Here is a 19,742-nt window from a genome sequence, read left to right on the forward strand (position 1 = left end):
CTGCACAGCTCTGAGCCGCCCGGGGGTGCCCAGCCTGGACCCCAGCATCGCTTAACCTGCCGGCTCTGGGGCCGCTGCTCTCTGCAGCTTCGTCGGGCTCGTTCGCTCAGGCTTAGCACTGCGCTACGATTGCCAAGCTTACGGTTTGGAGTGAGCCGGCGTCCAGTGCTAACTTTTTTCCTCTTTTTGTTTGTTTATCCCTTGGTTTGCGTATCAGTATTGGTGCCCCTTTCTTGGTGTCAAATCCAAAACTCTGACAGAGGCATCCAACACTTAACACATTCCCCTTCCCTCTTTGCTGGTGTGGTTATCCTTGCTGGCGAGGTGGAGCGGGTTACCGCTTACCACAGCGTTGCGTCCTTCGTGAGGGACGCTGTGGGATCACATCCTCCAACCTTGTTGGTGGAGTTAATGCACAGTGAGTTCAGGATCTTGCCAGGCAAAGCCGTTAATTCCAAAATTTGCATGTTCCTCACCACTTTTATACTGGATGCTGGTTTATGTGCAATTGCAAGGTGTTTTCCCCCAGGCTGTGCGTGCATTTCTTACTTTGAGATAGCTTCTACCTTATTTCTGTGGTTCATTCAAAAGCTGAATTCAGCAAGAGATGTTGGGAAAAGCCCGAGCTGAATTTCTTCCTCACTTTCTGACACCCAGGTACCTCCAGACTGATTTTGTGATGCCCATACTAGTACTAAGCCTAGGACACATTGCGTTTTATTAGGGCAGAGCAACACCCTCCCCCTGATTTGTTACACAGTTGGGTTGGATTTGTGATAGAAAGATCTCCCCGTAATCTGTTCCACCTGCACACACCCCTCCCCTGATCTCAGCACTTTGCAAATCCATCAAACTTTCTTCCTTCTGTGTGCGCGTGTTTTCCTCCTCCTGTTAATAATGCAGCCAAAACTCATCTCTGTCTGTCCGTTTGCCTTCTGGAGAGGCACATTCTCTAGTCTTCACGAGTTCAGTGGCAGCGCACATAATTATGCATATAAGATATAAACAGAGCTGTTTAATTATCCTTCGCCACATCAGTGACAGAGTAATTAACAAACATTGCAAGATCAATGAGGAAAAGTGTGACCTTCAGTTTCCTTTGATAGGAAAGCCCTTGTCGTTCCCCGACACAAGGTGATTGTGCCTGGACTCAGTTTTTAGTTTGTTTTAATTGCCCTTCCCCCACGTTTGCAGCTTTTATTTGCTATAAAGCTAAAAGGAGGGGAACCTAGAATGTAAAAATATGTTACCAACCTGTGGAAAATGAAAAGGAGCAGAGGTTTTCCTTTGGGGTAGGAGTTCTCAGTAAAATGTGTTTTTAGGGCTGTATTGTCAGAGGATTATACAAAAATGCATAAGCGTTCATGGGGGCCGGAGGCTCATTTATGTACAAAGCAGGTAGTAGCACATGCAAGGTCCAGTGTACATATGCAGCCACATGGGATTAGACCTGCAGACGGAGGTACTGTCAGGTCTTGAGCTTGTGTTTTCAAGAGCCCTCTTGTAAATGTTGTTCATAACATTTCCCTGGAAAGCACAGAGTGAAACATAGCTTGCTTTGGAAAGGTTGAAGTTCTTTTTCTCTCTGTTTTTAAGGCAGTGTTCCAGAAAATAGATTTTAAGCTGCTCCTCACCAAGTACCCTCAGACCTGGTGTTACTGGGTGCAAGTTAAATTATTCCAGTGAGATCCGCAACTGCCTGCACCAAAAGGGAGTTTTTCCTGTGACTTGGGGTGGGGGTGGGAGGGGGAAGATGTAGCGGAAGGCATTCAGATCAAAGGAGAGCAATACAGCTCTTCCCGTCCAGTTAATGTGGCTTCAGGGAAGTTGTTGCAGGAACCTGGTTCTGGAGGTGCTGAAGTGCCCGTTGCTCTCTCTGAGGACATAGAGCTGTGAGTGCTCAGCAGCATTTAATACTGGCCCCATACATGGGCTAAAAAGCAGGAGCCACACAGAAAAAGAGATCTTGCATCTAGCAGAGCTTTGTAGGTCAGTGAGGAAAGTGATCCTAATTATATGGGCTGCTGCTTCCTGGAGTCCCAGTATGTACACAGGCAACCTGCTTTATTGGACTTCTTCAGCTGCTGTTCATGCCTTTCAGTAGCACCTCCTGTAGTCTGATGCCAAATCCCTGCCACCTTTGTTCCCTTCTGGGGTCAAAGAACAGTGAGGGTTGTTGTGCATTGCACAGGAGTTTGCTGAGACTTGGTCCATGCTGTTCAGTCCTCGTGCTTTGAAACAAGATAGTTCTGTCACCATGGGGAACATGCGTATATGGGGTCCCTGTTTCTTCTTCTGAGCCACTCCTTGGTGTGGGGCTCTGCAAAAGTATTGCCTTGTGTGTCTCCCTTTCCATAACAGCTAGGGAACATATTCAGGAGCCACAAAGCTGGTGTCCATCAGGAGACAAGTGTCAGATTGTGTTTTAGACATGCAGATATGTTTCCTCATTCATTCACTCACCCTCTCCTACACTGACTGACCCATACTTCTCTATGCTTATTTATATATAGCATTCAGATTTCCCAGTACAGCCTCTGACAGATCCCTTTCCACAATCTTTCACTGACGCACAAATACCCAGGAAGATTTTCCTATACAAACCCGTGTTCTTTGCTCTGCCTTTTACTTACATAGAGAGCTAAAGCAGTCACCAGCTTTCCCCTGTACAAGCTTTCAAAGTTTTCCTTCCTTTTCTTTCCCTGTTGGCTAAGTGTCTCAGAAAGTGAGTATTAGCGCTGTTCTCAACAAGTTTTTTTTTCCCCTCCTAATTTCCTGTGGAGAGTCCTACACTTGGGAGGACCTGTGCAGAGACTGCAACTTTTGTGCTTATTATCCTGTATCCCCCACATTTACATGTTTCCCCTCCCAAGCAAAATAAAGGACAGAGCCCTGCCTGGGATGCCCCATCCCCCAGCATCCAGACCTTAGACTCCATTTGGGCTGTTTTGCTTTTCCTTCCATATATAGTGTGCTGCTGCAGGCTATTTTTAGCCCCTTTTTTGCTAGCTCCGGATCCTTTGTGATATGATAGCTGCTCTGAGACACACAGATCTCTGCTCTTTGGCAATGCCCACAAATGGGAGTAGCAGCAAGGGGAGAGGGAGCCCTTTTGTTATCACGCAGAAGAGGAGAGAAAAATGTGATGCAAGGGGAGGGGGGAGAAGACCCAGTGCCAGTGGTTCCCAGGGCTGGAGATGAACAGAAATCCAGGGCCATGCACTTTTTGCAGGGTTCATTTCCTGACCACTGTCCTGCTTCACTTCTGCCTGCGTGTGGATGTGGGGGGGAGTTGTCTGTTGTCTAGATAGTAATAATTGCCTGTTCATAGTTGTTTCAAGGTGTTCATGAAATGAGTTGGCTGCATCTCATACCATCTTTGTGGTGAGACAGATCCCTCCCACAGGTGCCTCCAGTAGAAGAGCCTCTGGCCTTTTGGTTAGCTACCTGTGCAAATAAGTGAAGGTTGTCTTGGCTTTAGGGGATGTGTTGGTGGACTCATGCTGGAATGGGTAAAGGTGTGCTTGCTAGGTAGTGGACAGTGGGAACTGATGAGGGTTTCACCTCAAATGTGGATGAAGAAGGGCTGACCTTCACAGCAGCACTGGCAAAGCATTTGATCAGGGAGGGTAGTGTGACCACCCAGCACCAAATTTGAGCAAAGGAAAAGCAGAATGCAAGCTGTTTTGGGGGATGAGGAGGGCAAATCCAGGGAAATGAGACCTGAGCTCAGCCCCAGACTTTCTCAAAGCACAGAAGAGACTTGAAAACTCCCCCTTTCCTGTGGTCTTGGCTTTTGCATCTGATTGTTTGTACCAGTTGAAATCTAACCAGATGGGTACCAAGGATGATTTCCAAGCACAAGTATGCAGATAAGAGAGATTTATAAAGGAGCCGATCTCCTACAACATTTTCTTTTTCCTGGTATTACAGGGAAATTCCAGGTTTCCTTGCATTCCCTCTCTGGTTTTGTAATGTCTGTGGGGCCTGAACCAAGCTGGGATTTGTAAAACTGGTTTGAAATGTAGGATTGAGGAAGAGGGTCTCCCAGCTATGTGCTGGTTTTTGTGGGCTGCAGGTTAGAAGTAGAAGGAAAGGGACTGGCTAGGTTTCAGGGCAGCTGTTAAAGCCAGCAAAAATCACACTTGATAGTTTAATTTCCTTTCAGATCCTCTCTGTGATATTCTTTCTCCCCTCACAGTTTGGCCTAGGCTGACTAGGTTTTTTCTGTGCAATGCTTGGAATCAGGGCATTGTGAGGGAGGCTAGGGGATTGTTTTACAGGCCCAAAGAGAGATGAAAAAGAGAACATGGAAGACAGATATAACAGAAACAGGGAAATCCTAGACCCAGCAGGGATTTCATGAGATTAATCACTTTTGTGGGGTGATACAGTTACACTAAAATGAAGGTGGAGAAGAGAGAAAAAGAGGCGAAAAGCAGAAAAGCTTTAAAATGAGATGAAATTATTTAATGTCTGTGTTTGAAAGTTTATGGCTTTTATAGGGTGCTGGAGGGGTCAGAGGAGAGTGGTCAAGTTGGGAAGCACAGGTGAAATGATCCTACCTCTGAAGATGGAGTAATGCAGCCTTTCCTTGAGATTTCCTTCTGACATGGCATGTTACTCATCACATCTTGTTGTTGAACACTGTGAGGCCTGATTCTGCATTAAACATCCTTTAGGATTAGTACTGACCCATAAGGTTGGGGAGGGGGGGGGAGAAAAGCTAGGACCTGAGCCTGACACAGCAGGGGCATTGTCACCCCATTTTGTAACTAACAGAGTGTTTATTCTGAAATCAGGCAGCGCAGGATCATGCAGGATACTGGGCATAAGTGCCCAGCCATGGAAAGCCATTTTGTGCTAAACCAGATCCCAACACCCAGCAGGCATCTTCATCCTTTTGCTTGCAGGCTTCAGCTATGTGCTTTTGGCATTGCCCTTGTCATGTACCATGTACACAGGCCACTAGTGCAGCGGGATTTCTGATCTGTGAACCCAGCTACATTGGGCAATACTGAAGCAGGATTATGATCCTGATGGTCTTGCAGGTTTCTGGAGCCCGTTGCAGGCAGTGTCTTCCTCTGTACAGTCCTGTGGAAACAGATTTGTGGAAACTGATGGCTGCTGAACTGGGACTCAGCTCATTGACTGGGGCTTGTGTGCACAGAAGTGCTCTCATGTATGTGTGTGCCTGTGTGTATAATAGCATCATGGGCTGTCAGATCCCCAAATCCTCGGGGTCTATTTTAGTGTTGACCTGTTCTGCGGCGATTGCTTGATTCCTTTCTTTTCTGCTGTGTTTCATGGCAGTGCTGATTTGGTCTGAGCTCTGGACCCAGTGCCTGGAAACCCCATTCTGCTGTCAGTGTACCTGCCTGTGTTGGCTCTCTCTTTGTGAAAGAGGGTGCTTGCCCAGGAGAGCTAGAGTGAGTGATTGGAAAAGATGACGAGGGAGGTTTGAAGGACTCCTGCACACAGTAAATCTTTACTCTGCAGGAGAAAGCAAGAGGGAGAGGAGGAGTAGGAGGAGGAGGAACGCTGTGTCAGACTGAAGCCTGAATGAGTCCAAGCTGGCACGTCAGAGCGATCTTTATTTCCTCCTTTACAGTGATATTGGGTGACCTCCAGAAGTATGTTCTTCCCCTCCTCGTGGCCAGTGAAACTGCCTGAAAGAGTGGGGGAGGGAGGGAGAGACCCAAGGAAGGACAGCTTTTGCTTATACTACTTTGTTGTGATCTCCCCCAGGTAGACAGCCCTTCCTGCCCTGTCCCCAAGCTGTGCTCAGGAGAAGAGGCTTTCTCCCTCTCCATGTTGCCTCACCTCAGGAGGACGGCTTTTTCTGTCCTCAGCCCAAATCCCGATGGAGAGAAGTCTGTTCCTTAACCAGTTTGCACCTGCCTTTTCCTCTCCTGGTCTTACTGGCAGCTGTTCCTGGTTGCTCAGGACATTGGCAGTGGGTTTCTCCTGACTTCCTAGATTTCTTGCCTCTTTTCACATGGAGTGTAGTACTTTCCAGTCATTGGAATTAAGAAGGAAGGGAGCAAGTTTGCTGAAAAGAAATCTTAGAAAATTGATGGGGAAGTGAAGGCCTGGAACAGCTATGGGGAGCTGCCCTACCACTGTCCTGCCTTCTCGTCTCTGCTCCTTCCCCCACTCCTCACCACCAAGCTTCTCATGCATACAGCCTTTGCAGCTCTTCCCCCTTAATCCGTCTCCACCTCTGCCACTTTCCTTCCCTTCTCTGCACTTTTTCATTCTGCCCTCCTTCCACTCCACCCCATGCATTGTTTTGCCCTCTCCCTTATCCGTTTCACACCATGCTCCCCTTCCTGCTTTCACTCCTGCTGCTCACCAAYACAAACACCTAGCTAGCTGTTCCCCACGTTTCCACCCCTCTTACACACACAGACACACTGTAGGCCATCCTCTGTGCACCTCCTTTCATATAAAAACACACACAAGGACAGAACTGCACAAACCTCAGCGTATTGGTGTTGGTCTCACTTCCAGTAAAATTACTTTTTCTTCATATTAGGCCAAGGCAAGAGTGCAGAGACATTTATGAAACTTTGTTTAATGTACTGAAAAGCCATCGGCTAGAACATTTAGGAAATTGATTTTCCTGGCATTGATGAACTCTTTTTATTTTACCCCAGTATTAATTACTTTTTTTTTTTTAAACAAATTAATTTAAGAGTCGTAAAACCTAACAAGTGAGCCAAACGTCAGTAGATCATGTTCCCCTCTCCCCCTACTCCCCCCCTCCCCACTACCAGTGCTGTTATGGGAGGAGAAGAAATATCAACCCCTTGCATAATTCTCTCACTCTGGCTGTCTGTAGGGGAAGCTTCATCGCTGCGAGATTATGCCGCTACCACCATGAATGAATTCCTGGGCATGTTCGGCTATGACGATCAGAACATGCGGGATGAGCTGGCCCGCAAGATCAGCTTCGACAAGCTGAACGCTGCTACCTCAGAGGCCACTGCAGCTGCTGCCTCCCTTCCTGGTGAGGATGCCATGAGCAAACGAGCCCGCTTCTCCAAGTATGAGGAATACATCCGCAAACTCAAAGCTGGAGAGCAGCTCTCTTGGCCTATGCACTTGGCCAAATCTGAAGAGTTGGGCTCCAAGCTGGGCAAAGAGGCTTCCTCAGTGCTGGCACAGCCCATCCGGGTACAAGGTCCAGATGCCTCCCTGCTGACGGAGACCAAAGCCACCATCCTGCCTCTGCCCTCTCCTAGCAGTTCCCAGATGCAGGGTCTGATGTCACGAGCCTCCAAGTATGACTTCTTCATTCAGAAACTGAAGACAGGTGAGAGCATCAGGCCACAAAATGGCAACACTTACAAGAAGGCTTCCAAGTATGACCTAGAGAACGTCAAGTACTTGCACCTTTTCAAGCCTGGAGAAGGAAGCCCAGATATGGGAGGAGCCATTGCCTTCAAGACAGGCAAGGTAGGCCGGCCTTCCAAGTACGATGTGAGGAACATCCAGAAGCTTACTCCAGTAAAGGCTCCAACACCCAGCCTGGCCCCTGCTCCACTCGCCAGTACCCCCAGCAGTGCTCCTGTGGCCGGGCCAGAGCAGTCCGTCTCATTGCCATTCAACACTCCTGAGTACCTGAAATCAACATTCTCCAAGACAGACTCCATCACAACTGGAACAGTCTCTACAGTAAAGTAAGTGTCCTCCCACTTTTTTTCTTTGTATTTGTGAGGGAACATACCTACGGCATGTGGGTGGATCAGTGGGACATTATAGTTGGTGTGCTGATGAATACTGCACTGGTAATTTGGTATTTCTTTTTGATCTCTGTTGGAGTGGCTGGTCTTCTGTTGCAGCTTACATCTATTTGTCTTACTTGTACTAAGGACGTGGACTGCCATCAGTAGTCACAGCCATGAATCTAGAGCCCGCTAGCTGAAATGAAAGATACAGGGACATGGTGCTATCAGTGCTCTGAGGTCAAGATCATAACTATTTTGCTTCTTCCTTGTTCTAGTTCCCCATCATCCAGCTTTGTCTGCAGTAGTACCCGATTCTTGCTTCCATTTAACTCAGTGGCAGAACTCCCATTGACTTCAATGTTAGCAGCATAGGGCCTTTTGTTTGCATTAGGTTGTGTCCCAGAACTCCAAAAACATTTGGTGGCTAATTCCTATTAATTTTCATAGGAGTTAGGCATATACATACTTTTGTGGATCCAAGCCTGTGTCTTCTCAGTTTGTCTGTTCCTTACACAAATAAAGGTCATGAAATTACCTCTCAGACCAGGCAAACTCATTACTCCGATTAGCACTAGTAATCTCATACACATACATTGTTGGCAGTCTCTGTGGTGATGCCATTGACTGAATGGCAATACCTGAAGGCCTTGCCACCCTCAGATTATTTTTACAGTGGCTTCCAGGTGGTGGCTGTAGAAAAGCTACATAAGCACATGTGAGGGGCATGGTCACAACATGGTGTTGTACAGACCAGGGATGATAGTGATTATATGCCGTGGGGCAATGAGAATGCAGGGGCTGATGGGCTGTTTCTGTCATGAAAACTTTGTTGCCTCCTAGAAAAGGGTCAGGTTACATCTAATCCCTCCTGATTTTACAGTCTCTATCAGTGTCAGGCTTCAAAAAGAGAGGGAGAGAGGGAGTTACCTGCTTTCTTGTCTTGCTCTGGATTTGCTCATTTCTCGCTGTGGACCTAGCTGTTGTCAGCTGTGAATCCCTTGGAGTCGTTTGTAGCAAGTCCAGGACCTGTGGCTTGCACCTCTGCAGCAAATGCCATCACGCTCACCCTCCTGCTTTGCTCTTTGGTAAGGAGGAAGGCTGTCTTCTGGTTAATATCTGGACCTAGGAGGACTTGGGTTGCTCTTCACCTGGATGCTGTAGACTGTCTTAGTCAAGTCTCCATCCCTCACATTCCATGTTTCCCCACCTGGAAGGCAGAGCTAATGATGCCTATCTTCCATGTGATAAAGTCATCTGCCTGCAGACAGTTTTAGTAGTTTCTATGATTAGGGTGTATGGGAAAGGGTTGAGGATTGTTAGCGTTTGCACGTGGCCCCCTCTCAGGATGAACACTGCAGACACTCCAGATGGCAGGCAGGGACTGCTGTTATTAAAAAGCACTGTGCTGTAAATACTGCTGTAGGCACAGTGCCTTATTGTGGTGGATCAGCTGACCAGTGGCTCTGCCCCTGAAGAGTCTCCAGGACTCTGAGCTGCCTGGTGTTCAGTGGCTGTCCTAGAGCTGCGTTTGGGAGGCCATGAGCATCTTCTGACCTGCTTTACTGTTGCTTTGGGATCCAAGTTTGATTTCCTTTTTCTTGCTCATTTCCTGCCACTTGCAAATGTGGGTTTGCAGCACGATGGTAATCCCTTGTCTAGCTACGGAACTTTCTCGGCTGGGTAGGGGTGATGGGGGTGCAGCCAGAAATGGGGTGACCTGGGGCTTCAGCCTGGCTGCTCCCGGTGTCCTGATGACACATGGAGCCCGGAATGGCCTCTGGTTCCTTCTCATTGAGGCTGCTTACTAGGTACAGGCTTTCTTGAGAAAAGAAGGCAGCCTGTTGTGCTGGTGGAAGAAGTGCTAACTCTGTTATCTGGGATCTGGCTTTCCATTCACAATCTCCACTAGGACCACATAATCTGTCAGGAACTACCCCTTATTCTCACACACATACAAATATATCCTAGCCAAGGGTTTTAGCTTTATAACATTTAATGCTATTAACCTGGCCTGAACTAATCTACCTACTTCAGGTGGACCTTGTGCAAAGGTGTCCTTGTTTAACAAGGCTACAAAGCTGTCAAGAGTAGGAATGGAGTTTGAATGGGGGGACAGAATTGGGAATGAAGACCACGTACAGCCTATCTCAGATTGTGTTGGTGTGCCACTGTGTCTTGGGTGGGCTGGAGCCTGGCCCAGTATCTTTTTTTCCTCTGTTGTTCAACTCAACAAGGACATAATTTCTGTCTGCTTCCTAATGATTCTGTGTAATCCAAGCTGATAAAACAGTTGAGTGCACTTGGGTTGGTTTTCAGTGATTTAAATATATAGATGCCTTTGTAACACCATCTGTGTATTGGAGTTGGAATACCTGTGTGAAAAAAGAGGCAGTTAAAGCCCCATCTAGCCTGCAGCTGTGTTGCCAGGACCAGGTAACAGATACAGTGTGCCTGCTGGTGATATGAAATGAGCAACAACTAACAGCATCTCTGAACCATGAAGACTCTTCTCCCTCAGTTGAGCCTAGCGTGCATATCTCTTGATGGCCCTTCCGTGTAAATAAGGACAGTGTTGCAAGATGCTTCAGGGAGGTTTTTGTTTTCATGTGGCCATCACTTGTTTATAGGTGGGTACCTAGTTTTATCTGCAGGAATGTGTTTTAATGGTTGGTCTTCTCAGTGTTTCCAACAAATTGAATCAAGTCCTTCAGAGAGAGAACTTGCAGGAAGGGTGATGGGGGACTATGTAGATCCTTAGGAAAAGAAGATATGGAATCTGAAGGGTCAGGGGGAGGGAGGTTAAACCAATGGGTGTCTTTGCTGGCTACTCTTCTTAGAGCTTTCTGTCCTGAGAAACAGGGAGATTGGACAGTGCCCTGTCCCTGCCTGCTAACCAGTTCTGCCCTGTGTGTTTCTCATTAGGAATGGATTACCCACTGACAAACCAGCTGTCAGCGAAGATGTAAATATTTACCAGAAATATATTGCCAGGTAGGCAAATCCCTTGGCTTTCTTGGGGGAGGGCTGGAGGGAGGAAAAGGGTGGAGTGGTGGTGGGAGAGAAGAGGTGTCGTCTCTCTGGACTGAGTGTACAAACCAGTCATGGGCACTTTCATTTTCCTCTGACATCTGTAGTTACTCTGTTCCCCTGCTTGGGAGAGCAGGAGCTGAGAGGGGTGTGCAGGCACGCCAAGAGCACACTCTGCTCCCTGGAGCTGTTAGACCTTGCAACAAACAGTGGAGAAACGTTTCACTGCAGAAGCCCAGGCTGTAAATGGGTTCTTTGTCTCTTAACTGTCATTGTCTGTGTCCACTGCTGTGCTGTCTCCAACCTTTTTTCCCTACCGTGTTCAGTGCCTGCAGGAGGCAAGCAGAAAATATCTCACCTCTGAGAACCCAGGCTGGGAGGGATTCACACATGAATTGAGTTTAGGCAGGTCTCAGCATCAGTGTGGGATGTTTGTCTTAGAATATTTTGCAGCTCCTTTATATGAGAAACACTCACTGAGTAAGGTGCAGACTAGGGCACCTTAGCACAGCTCTGGACAGGCTTGGGTTGGGAATGAGTGACGCTGAGAGGGCTGTACAGGGAGCCCACAGCTGGAGTAGTTGAGGGGTGGTGGGACAGAATGGATAATGTCGTCAGAGCCAAAGGGACAGAAGAAATCATTGCTTAACACCTGCCTGTTTTATAGCTCACCATGTAAAGGGTCATCAGCTTCTGTCCATATCTTGCCGAATGCTTCATCTGTACTGTGGGGAAGCTAACTATGAAAGCCCCTTGTACAGAGAAAGACACCCGCCAGGGGAAGCAAGCAAACAAATCTTTTCTCCAGAGATAAAATTGACGGGTTTGTTCCCACTAGCACTTGGGCACTTACCAACAAGGGAGGGGGGTTGTAATGTGCTTTCCCACCTTGCCAGAATCTATAGAGAGGCTCCTTGCAGGAGGGAGTCAGCTGTGGTTATGCTGCTAGGAACTAGGAAGGTACTGGGATCTCAGCACATCAGCAGGGGAGGAGGATGAGAACAGTATTCTCTCTAGCTAGAGAAAGGAAGGAGAGGTGATTTTCACCTCCATCCCTTTTGCCCAAATCCGTGCTGTAGGAGAGGAAGGAAGAAGATAAAACCGTGTGGGAAGGGAGGACAGCTGCACCACCACATGCAAGTCCTCTAGTTCATCTAGAGATGCCTCTGGTGCATGTAGTAAATCACCTACTCATGGGACACTATAGGAATGAAAGCAGGGTCTGTCTGTGAGGTGGAAGGAGCAGCACCCTTCCATTACTGAGATAGTGAGAGCTTAGTTTTGCTCTGCTGAACATCAGACCTCTATTTTGAGTCACTGCTTGCCTCCAGGAGATGTCAAGGGAGCACTAAGGATCTGAAGGTTTGTTCTGCTATTGGCTGCGCGCTACAGGGATCACAGTGGTTGCAGTGAGAGAGGAGATCCCACTCTTTCTATCTGTGGTTCCTCTCTCAAGCAGAAGACTGTGTAAACACTACACCCACATCCACTCTTTGTAGTGCTCTGCAAGCCCCTTCCCCTGGGTCAGACAGGTAACTGAGGGAGGCTTGTGAGATAGCTAAGGGACACCACATCCTGCTTAAAAAGCTCCGCAAGCCGCCCGTTGGCAGCACAGCCACTTCCCTTCAATTTACACACAGTTTTAAAAACAGTTTAAAGCCTTAAAATCAAGGAGGGGGGGAGAGACACTGTATGTCTGTACTGCATAATTAGCTTAATGAGTTTGCCAAAGCCACTGCCAAAAGCTGCCCAGGGATAATCCATTCTCTCATACAACAAAACAAAACCTCTTACTTACTTAGCTAGTTTGGGTTGTTGTTGTTTTTTTCCGTGTATATTTATAATTAAAAAAAAGACCACAGAAAAAATTATTATTATTATTATTAGTGCCTCAGCAGATGGTGCTTCTGGCAGCACTTGCTTAAATATTTATTTCTGTGTGGGTTTCCTCCCCCCTTGTAATTGGGGTGGGTTTTTTTTCTTCCTTCTTTCACATCATCGTTACAGGGTAATGAGTCTGTAAACACTCACTAAGCATGCTAACTTCTTTATTTATTTTTTTTAATATTATTTATTTATCTTGGTTTTTCTTGCTAACTCTTGCCAGATCAGGACTAGTTCTTTCTGAAAAAAAAAAAAGTGAACAGATTAAAGTAAGGGAAGGGAGGGGGTTGTACTTGTGAAAATGAGTCTGTGTGCCTCTGTGCACAACTTATGGGTTTGGATTTGCATATCAGTGTGATGAAATGGTCTGTGAGCTTGCAATCAGGTGTGTGTGTTTGTGCCTGTTCAAGTACATGGAAATTGTGGGTACATTCATGTAAATTAATAGGGGTGTTGATGTACATTACTGCATGTGCAGTGAATGTGTGTGTGTGTATGCGTGTAAGTGTGTGATGTGTAAGCTTTCCTGTTATGAAAAAGCTAAACAGATGCTGTGCTTTAAAAATTAATAGCTTTGAACTGTTTCAAGTGTCAGAAGAAACACAGGATAAATATAACCCTTTAGGAGCCTAACCTTACAGGCTGAAAGAGCAGAAATTCCCCCTTCTGGTCTCTTTGCTGCTCCCCTCCTTCCCCAAGCACCTTGTTCTGTAGAACAGTTCCCTCTCCCTTCTCACGTTGTAGACGCCACACACACATACTTTGCTGTGGCATGCAGAAGGAGGGTAGGAGTTTGAAGTGCCAGAGTAATTGTTTAGCCGTTGCTTTTAAAGTTGAGCCTTTGAGTTACTCCTGTTAGGAGGCTTCAAGTGGCTCATCCTACACAGTCAGTTTTCTTTAGTGTCTGGCCCTTCTCTTACTGCAGTTGGCATCTCTGGTCTTTGCGTGCCCTTAGCTTAGACAGTCTTGTGGACAGCTTTGCTTGAAAAGTGTCTGTGTATTAGCAAGGGTGTTACCTTCCTCTCCTCTCTGCCTGGCCTGCATTCCCCAGTTCTCTAGCCCTGTATCTTTCTTGCTACCCTTCGCTCTCTCTTCCCCATCTCATCAATGGAATTGGGAGGAAGCTTTCCAGAGCAGTTTCTTGGTCTTCCTTTGAAGGTGCTGGTGGTGCTGCTGCCAAAACAGCCCTGGTCTAGGTGGACAAGTTGGTTCAGTCTACTGCCAAGTCAGCGTGCCTGGTTGATGCCATGGTGACTCAGGCTGCTGCCCATGCCGTGTCGTAGCCTCACTATTGTCCCGACATCGAGCTGGAATTGCTTCCTCTGCTTTTAGTTCCACACCTTTGTTTGTGCAGCCAGCATTGCTGTTTGCCTTGTGGTTTGTTTCTTCTCCACTGCTGAGGTTTGTTCCAGTTTCTCAGTCACCTGTTCTGGCGTGATCCTGATTTCCTGCAGTATTTCTTCTCCTTCCCCAGGGAAAGGCATGTCTGCTTCTGGCATCTGTCCCCATCTCCCTTTGTGAATGCTGAGGCAAAGAAGTCATTTAATTTTTTAGCAATGTCTATCTTTTCTGTCAATTAAGTCCCCTTTCCATCTCCTGGAGGCCCTGCCGTCTCCGCAGTTGACCTCCTCCTCTTTATTGTACTTCAGAAATGCCTTATTTAGTCCTGCTTTTCATCCCAGCTCCTTTTTTTTTTTAATCATTACCTTGCGTTATGATAGTTCAAAATCTTCCCCATTTCCACCCCATTCCTTGATTGTCCCATGACACCCCTGCTCCTCTCTCCTTTTCCTTTTCCCCTGTTGCCCTTCTTTGTTTCTTTCTGATGCCCTTTATCATATGCACTCCTGGTGTGTTTAGCACTAAGTGACGTGAGGAACCTTTGAGCAGATGGTAATTTATCTTTGAATGTTTCCCCTCTGAGTCCCCTTCTCTCCACTGCTATTCCATTTCAAGCTCTTCAGCTCTTCCAGGTTCCCTTACAATATACACCAGAGAGTTCATCACACTGATTAGCTTGTTTTTGGATCATCCGCTTTTGCCAATTACTGATCTATCTATCAGTCAGTATATTCTGTCTGTCTCTTCGGTGTGTAGATAGAACATGGCCTTTCTGTCTTTCTTACCTCCTTCTCTCCCCCCATGTGAGAAGTTCCCAAAGTTGTTGTAAGAAACACTCAGTGGTTTGCAGAAATGCCTTGATTGCATGTTGCTGGCTGCTGCTTCTTGTGTCCTAGTGTTAATTACACTTAAAGGCAGACTGAAAATCTCACATGCTTGCCTTTCACTGTTTCTTATCGTGAACAAATACTGCRTATGCCACATGGAAAATAATAATTCGCAGGGCCAAACAGTGCTGTTGTGCATGAGAAAAGAGCTGCACACAGGATAGCTTCATCTGACGGGATGGTTTGCCTGTAACACTACATTCTGTTCCTGTTGATCCATCTCTAATAGCTTCTCATTAATCTGTCCAACCTATTGAAAGTCCCTGTATAATCTTTCCACGGTGTTCCATTGTCTTTGCAGCTTACTGTCTAATCCACTGGTTTGCAACCTTTTCTGTAGTGTTGACACCATGTTATAACAAACAAAAGTCTTGGGACATCACTCATACAAATAAATGAATGCTTGAGCTTTTCTGAGCTCCTGCTAGGTGTGCATATGCCTAGAAGTGAGAATCCATGTTTGACCAATCCTTATTTGTCTCCACATGGCGTGGGAGATTTCTGAAACTCACTGCTGTGGCATCCAAACTCACAAATGAGAGTTTTAGTATTGTACAGTATTTGCCTTAAGGAACCCTCCTTTCTTACTCCTCCCCAAGTAAGCAACTTAGATAATGGAGTATTTTGTTCTTGTTTCCCTTCCTTATCTGCAGTGATCTTCAGGCATTCTTCTTGGGAGTCTGCTGTTGGCCCAACATACCCTTTATGGTACCCACTCACACCTTATCCCCTCGTCTTCTCACCCTGAATACCTTGCTGTTTCCACAGGGAATCCCCAGTTCAGGGGGAGAATTCCCACATCTTAGTTGCTTGAAAGCTGATTTGGGATTTTAATGAGATATCCCCCATTTATTCGTACTGATATTTTCTTCAGTGTTGCAGTCTAATTTCCAGTGCACTGCTTTTGGAGAGAACAACTGAAAGAACACTCACCCTTGTTTGTGCTGCTGCTGGCACCCCACTTAGTTGAAATGCAAATACAGCCCATTACCACTTGCAGCCCCTCTCCATTCTGCTGGAACAAGTGGACTTTGCTGTCCTTTTGGCTTTTTGCTCTGGAGGAGCTGAGAGCCACATGCTCATCTGCAACTTAATCTGCTGCCTGCGGGCCCCTTTCACTCTGCTTTCTCCAGACCTCTTATTTGTTTGGATATTTGGCTGAATACTGCATTATCCAGTAGTGGCACCGTTTCACAGCTGTTCCAAGAGCAGCCTTGTTAGCTTTTTGCCTGCGATCAGTTGGGTGGGAAGAGGCTCATGGAAAAGAAATAAGTGGAATGTGGTGAAATGCAAAGGTGATCTAATGCTCTGCCATAATTTCTTGGAAGAAAAGGTTATGTCAAAACTTTTTCCCATTTTACCTGAAGACTGGGAGCTCGTCAAGTCCAGAAGGAGATCCAATGAGATGAAATTAAAAAAAAAAGATATCATGCAGATTTGGGATGTAAAGACTTGAGGGATCTTGCTGAACTTCTTCAGCACTGAAAAACACTTTTAAATTAGTGACAGATGAGAAAAGGAAAGTGGGAGGGTCCCCATCCTTGGAGGTGATAAGGAGATGGAGTAGGATGAAAGCAAGAGTCAGACTCATTTTATTTGTACCTTGCTTACAGACACTACTGTCATGAAACTGTTTAATTCTCTCTTGCTTTCTTTCTTCTGTACTCCTCTCATGCTTGCAGGTTCTCTGGCAGTCAGCACTGTGGACACATACACTGTGCATACCAGTATCGAGAACATTACCACTGCCTCGACCCGGAGTGCAACTACCAGGTAAAACAATGGTGCAAAGGTACCAGCATAGCTACCTGAATCTAAAGGGGTACAACCTAGGGAACATGTGTGTCCCCCTGTGCTTTCCTCCCACATATATGCACATGCCTCTTCACTTTTCTGCTCATGAAGAGAGCAGGATACATTTTGAACCTATTGGCTAACTGGGAGTAAAATAGGATTCCAAATCTAACATCATTTAACTCAACGCAGACCACTATAACTAAGAGCAGAATATAGATCAGCTGAAGTCAGTGAAATTGTTCCAGATTTACATCAGTGAAACCAAAAGAGTAAATTCTGCCATGTTACAAATTGTGCCTGAAAATAGGGAATGCTGATCTGTTAGCCTGTCTCTTTCCCTCCTGCTGCCCAAGTGACGTTGCAGCAGCAGTAGCCACCACAAAACACCCAATAAGACCAGCAGTCCTGAATCTGTGGGGAGAGCGTGGGGGTAGGAGCATGTGCGATGCTGTAATTACTGGGAGAATTGCCAGGGAAGCGACGTCAAGCCAGCTCTGAGTCACGTGCTGTGTTTGTTTACCCTCTTCACAGGTCTGAGAGTTTGACTCTGCCATTTCTGTGGTCAGGCTGTGTGTGTGTAGGGGGGAATCCCAGAGTTTGCCTCTACTGTGCATCAGCCATAACTTCTGCCCTACCCCAGGAGACCTTTTGGTCTCGGAGGAATGAGTCTGACCACAGCATGGGAAGTTGATCTGGCTTTGCTGAGCTTGACTGTGGGTTTCTATTGATCAAAGGAGTTTTTTTTCTCTGGGATGCTTGTAGTGGTCCTTCTAGCCCAGTGTTTGGTAATCGAGATGAGCCTGTCCCAACTGTGACATAGATACCTGTGCACCAGAAGAGAAACACAAAGGATAGAAAGACAGAAAAACCTATTATTATGATTGGCTTCATGATTATTTCCTGAGGAGTCTGGAAGCTGCTTGCAGAGGAGCTGTCTGGTCTCACAGGGAATAAGGATTTAGGCTGCTTTTTAAGATGCAAATTATTTTATGGCTGGGATATATTTTATAATAAGTAACGCTCTGTAATAAGTGGGCACAAATTAACGATGATTGGCAATAGCAATCCTGTACGTACGCCCTGGGAAATCATACCTCCCGCCTCCAAGGGATTCCTGTTGAAATCTATATCCATATATTCCCATGCCAATACCAATGGGATTGATCAGGATTGATATTATAGGAGGAAAGAGTGGAAGCAATAATAATTTGTTTACCGTGAGGGAGACTGGAAAAGTTGTTAAACATTAGAATGCAGGCCTTTTCAATTACTCCTCAAAATAAATGGATATTGATTTCTTTTAAAAAATCAGATTTACTTTCCCACCTTCACTGTTAAATATTGATGGCTGTGGGAAATGGAAATGAAAAGCTTCATTATTAAAGGCGCTTAGCCTTCGCTGAGAGTGGGGTACCCCTTATTAGTTCAAGCAGGTGGAGGGATGAAAGGGATGTTCTGGTCATCCAACATTTTAGCTCTAAGCTCTACTACATGCTTTTTCTGTGACTGGAAGAAAGTTTTGTGTCCCTGTTGCCCTAATAAAGCCACCCCACCTTCTAGGGGTGGCAGGAGACTTAAAATTAATGGTGAAATACTATAAAAGAGCAGAGTGTTTTTCCCAGTTTTTAGTCTGACATGAATGTGGCAGCCAGTGTCTTGCTAACCGCAAGAGTGAGTGATTTGGAAGCTTGGATTACTCTCTTGCAAGCTGTTTAGTTCACTGGTTTCCTTTCTAACTATAGCAGTTCTTGAGATAGTAGCAGCCAAAATTATGTTAGAAGAATTGCAGTCTTAAGGCTGCAGGGAGCATATCCTGGACATCACACTACTGTCATTTTTACTCTACTTAAACTTTTTATTTGCATATACTTTCCTGTTACCAAAAAAATACGTGCACACAATTCCTCTTTAATATGACTCTCTTGGGGTGACTACTGCTGAGCTTTAAATTCCTGGTAACATAAGTTTATTAACAACAACAACAACAACAACAACAGACCCTGCCCCCGGAATTACTCACCCACTCCCATCACGTGTATCTCACTCTGTCTGTCTCTGTATCTCTCCAGAGATTCACTAGTAAACAGGATGTGATTCGGCATTACAACATGCACAAGAAACGTGATAATTCCCTCCAGCACGGCTTCATGCGCTTCAGCCCCTTGGATGACTGTAGCGTGTACTATCATGGCTGTCACCTGAATGGGAAAAGCACACACTACCACTGCATGCAGGTAACAGCTGGACTGGGGAATAGATGGTGGCACACAAACAAATGAAGAAAGCAGAGCTGTGGTTTGAGATGTGTCCTGTCTGGGGTCGACCGAAAGGATCCTAGCACTCAGGCAGCCTAACGCTCCCTTGTTAGGATGCAGGGGGCTGCCCTGAGGCAAAGGGGTGTAATCCAAACTGTTCATAGCCTCTCTTGCTCACTTCTGGTTCAGGCACCTCTGTGAAGAGTCTGTACCCTCTTCCAACTGCCTTTGCCTTGCAAAGGGCCTTTCGCCCTATTTGGAAGAGTGAAGGGAAACACCATTCTCTATTTCTAGACCCCTGGTGCATGCAGTGGGGCAAGGGGGGACTTATGGGGGGTGGGGGGCTCAAGGTTTTCTCACAGTCTTGGACTTCACTTGCTCAAGCAAGTCCCTTTCTCTGAGACTTGGAGACCTCTTTGAGATGTCACTGCGCTGCCCCTACCCAAATCTGACCTGATGCTCCCTTGAAATCAGACTTCTCTGTGGAAAATCTGCCCTTTAACACTGGGTTCAGTTCCTCCATAATCAGCATCTAAAGTAATTGAATTTTGATGTCACCTATCTAGACTTAACCCCCAGCTATCCATCTCCTTTGCCAGTGGTACTAGAAATTATCTGTCTGCAGTGTAGGTTTTGAGCTTTGTATTGAGAGCAGGGCAGGCTTCAACGATGCAACCAGAGTTGGAGTTACTGTGTAGATATACCTGTGACCCCTTCGCTGTTTTTTGACAAGGACAGACCAGATCATTTTGTGCCTCAGATTAGAGGTTTTGGTACTTGTTTCATCAAAATTGTGACCTAAAGCATTGTCATGAGAA

General features: G+C 46.2%; 1 protein-coding gene across 1 annotated transcript in view; it reads left to right on the forward strand.

Moving 5' to 3' along the window:
* The window catches only part of CASZ1 (castor zinc finger 1), a 55,165-nt gene that overhangs the window by 6,808 nt on the left and 28,615 nt on the right, over window positions 1–19,742 (forward strand). Inside the window, exons 3-6 of the mRNA XM_026074053.1 lie at window positions 6,845–7,685; window positions 10,656–10,724; window positions 16,555–16,645; window positions 18,739–18,903. Of these exons, the coding sequence (XP_025929838.1) occupies window positions 6,845–7,685; window positions 10,656–10,724; window positions 16,555–16,645; window positions 18,739–18,903 (1,166 nt within the window). The remainder of the gene's footprint in view (window positions 1–6,844; window positions 7,686–10,655; window positions 10,725–16,554; window positions 16,646–18,738; window positions 18,904–19,742) is intronic.

Source organism: Apteryx rowi, unplaced genomic scaffold (genome assembly GCF_003343035.1).
Source record: "Apteryx rowi isolate R43461 unplaced genomic scaffold, aptRow1 scaffold_38, whole genome shotgun sequence".
NCBI classification, from domain to species: Eukaryota; Metazoa; Chordata; class Aves; order Apterygiformes; family Apterygidae; genus Apteryx; species Apteryx rowi.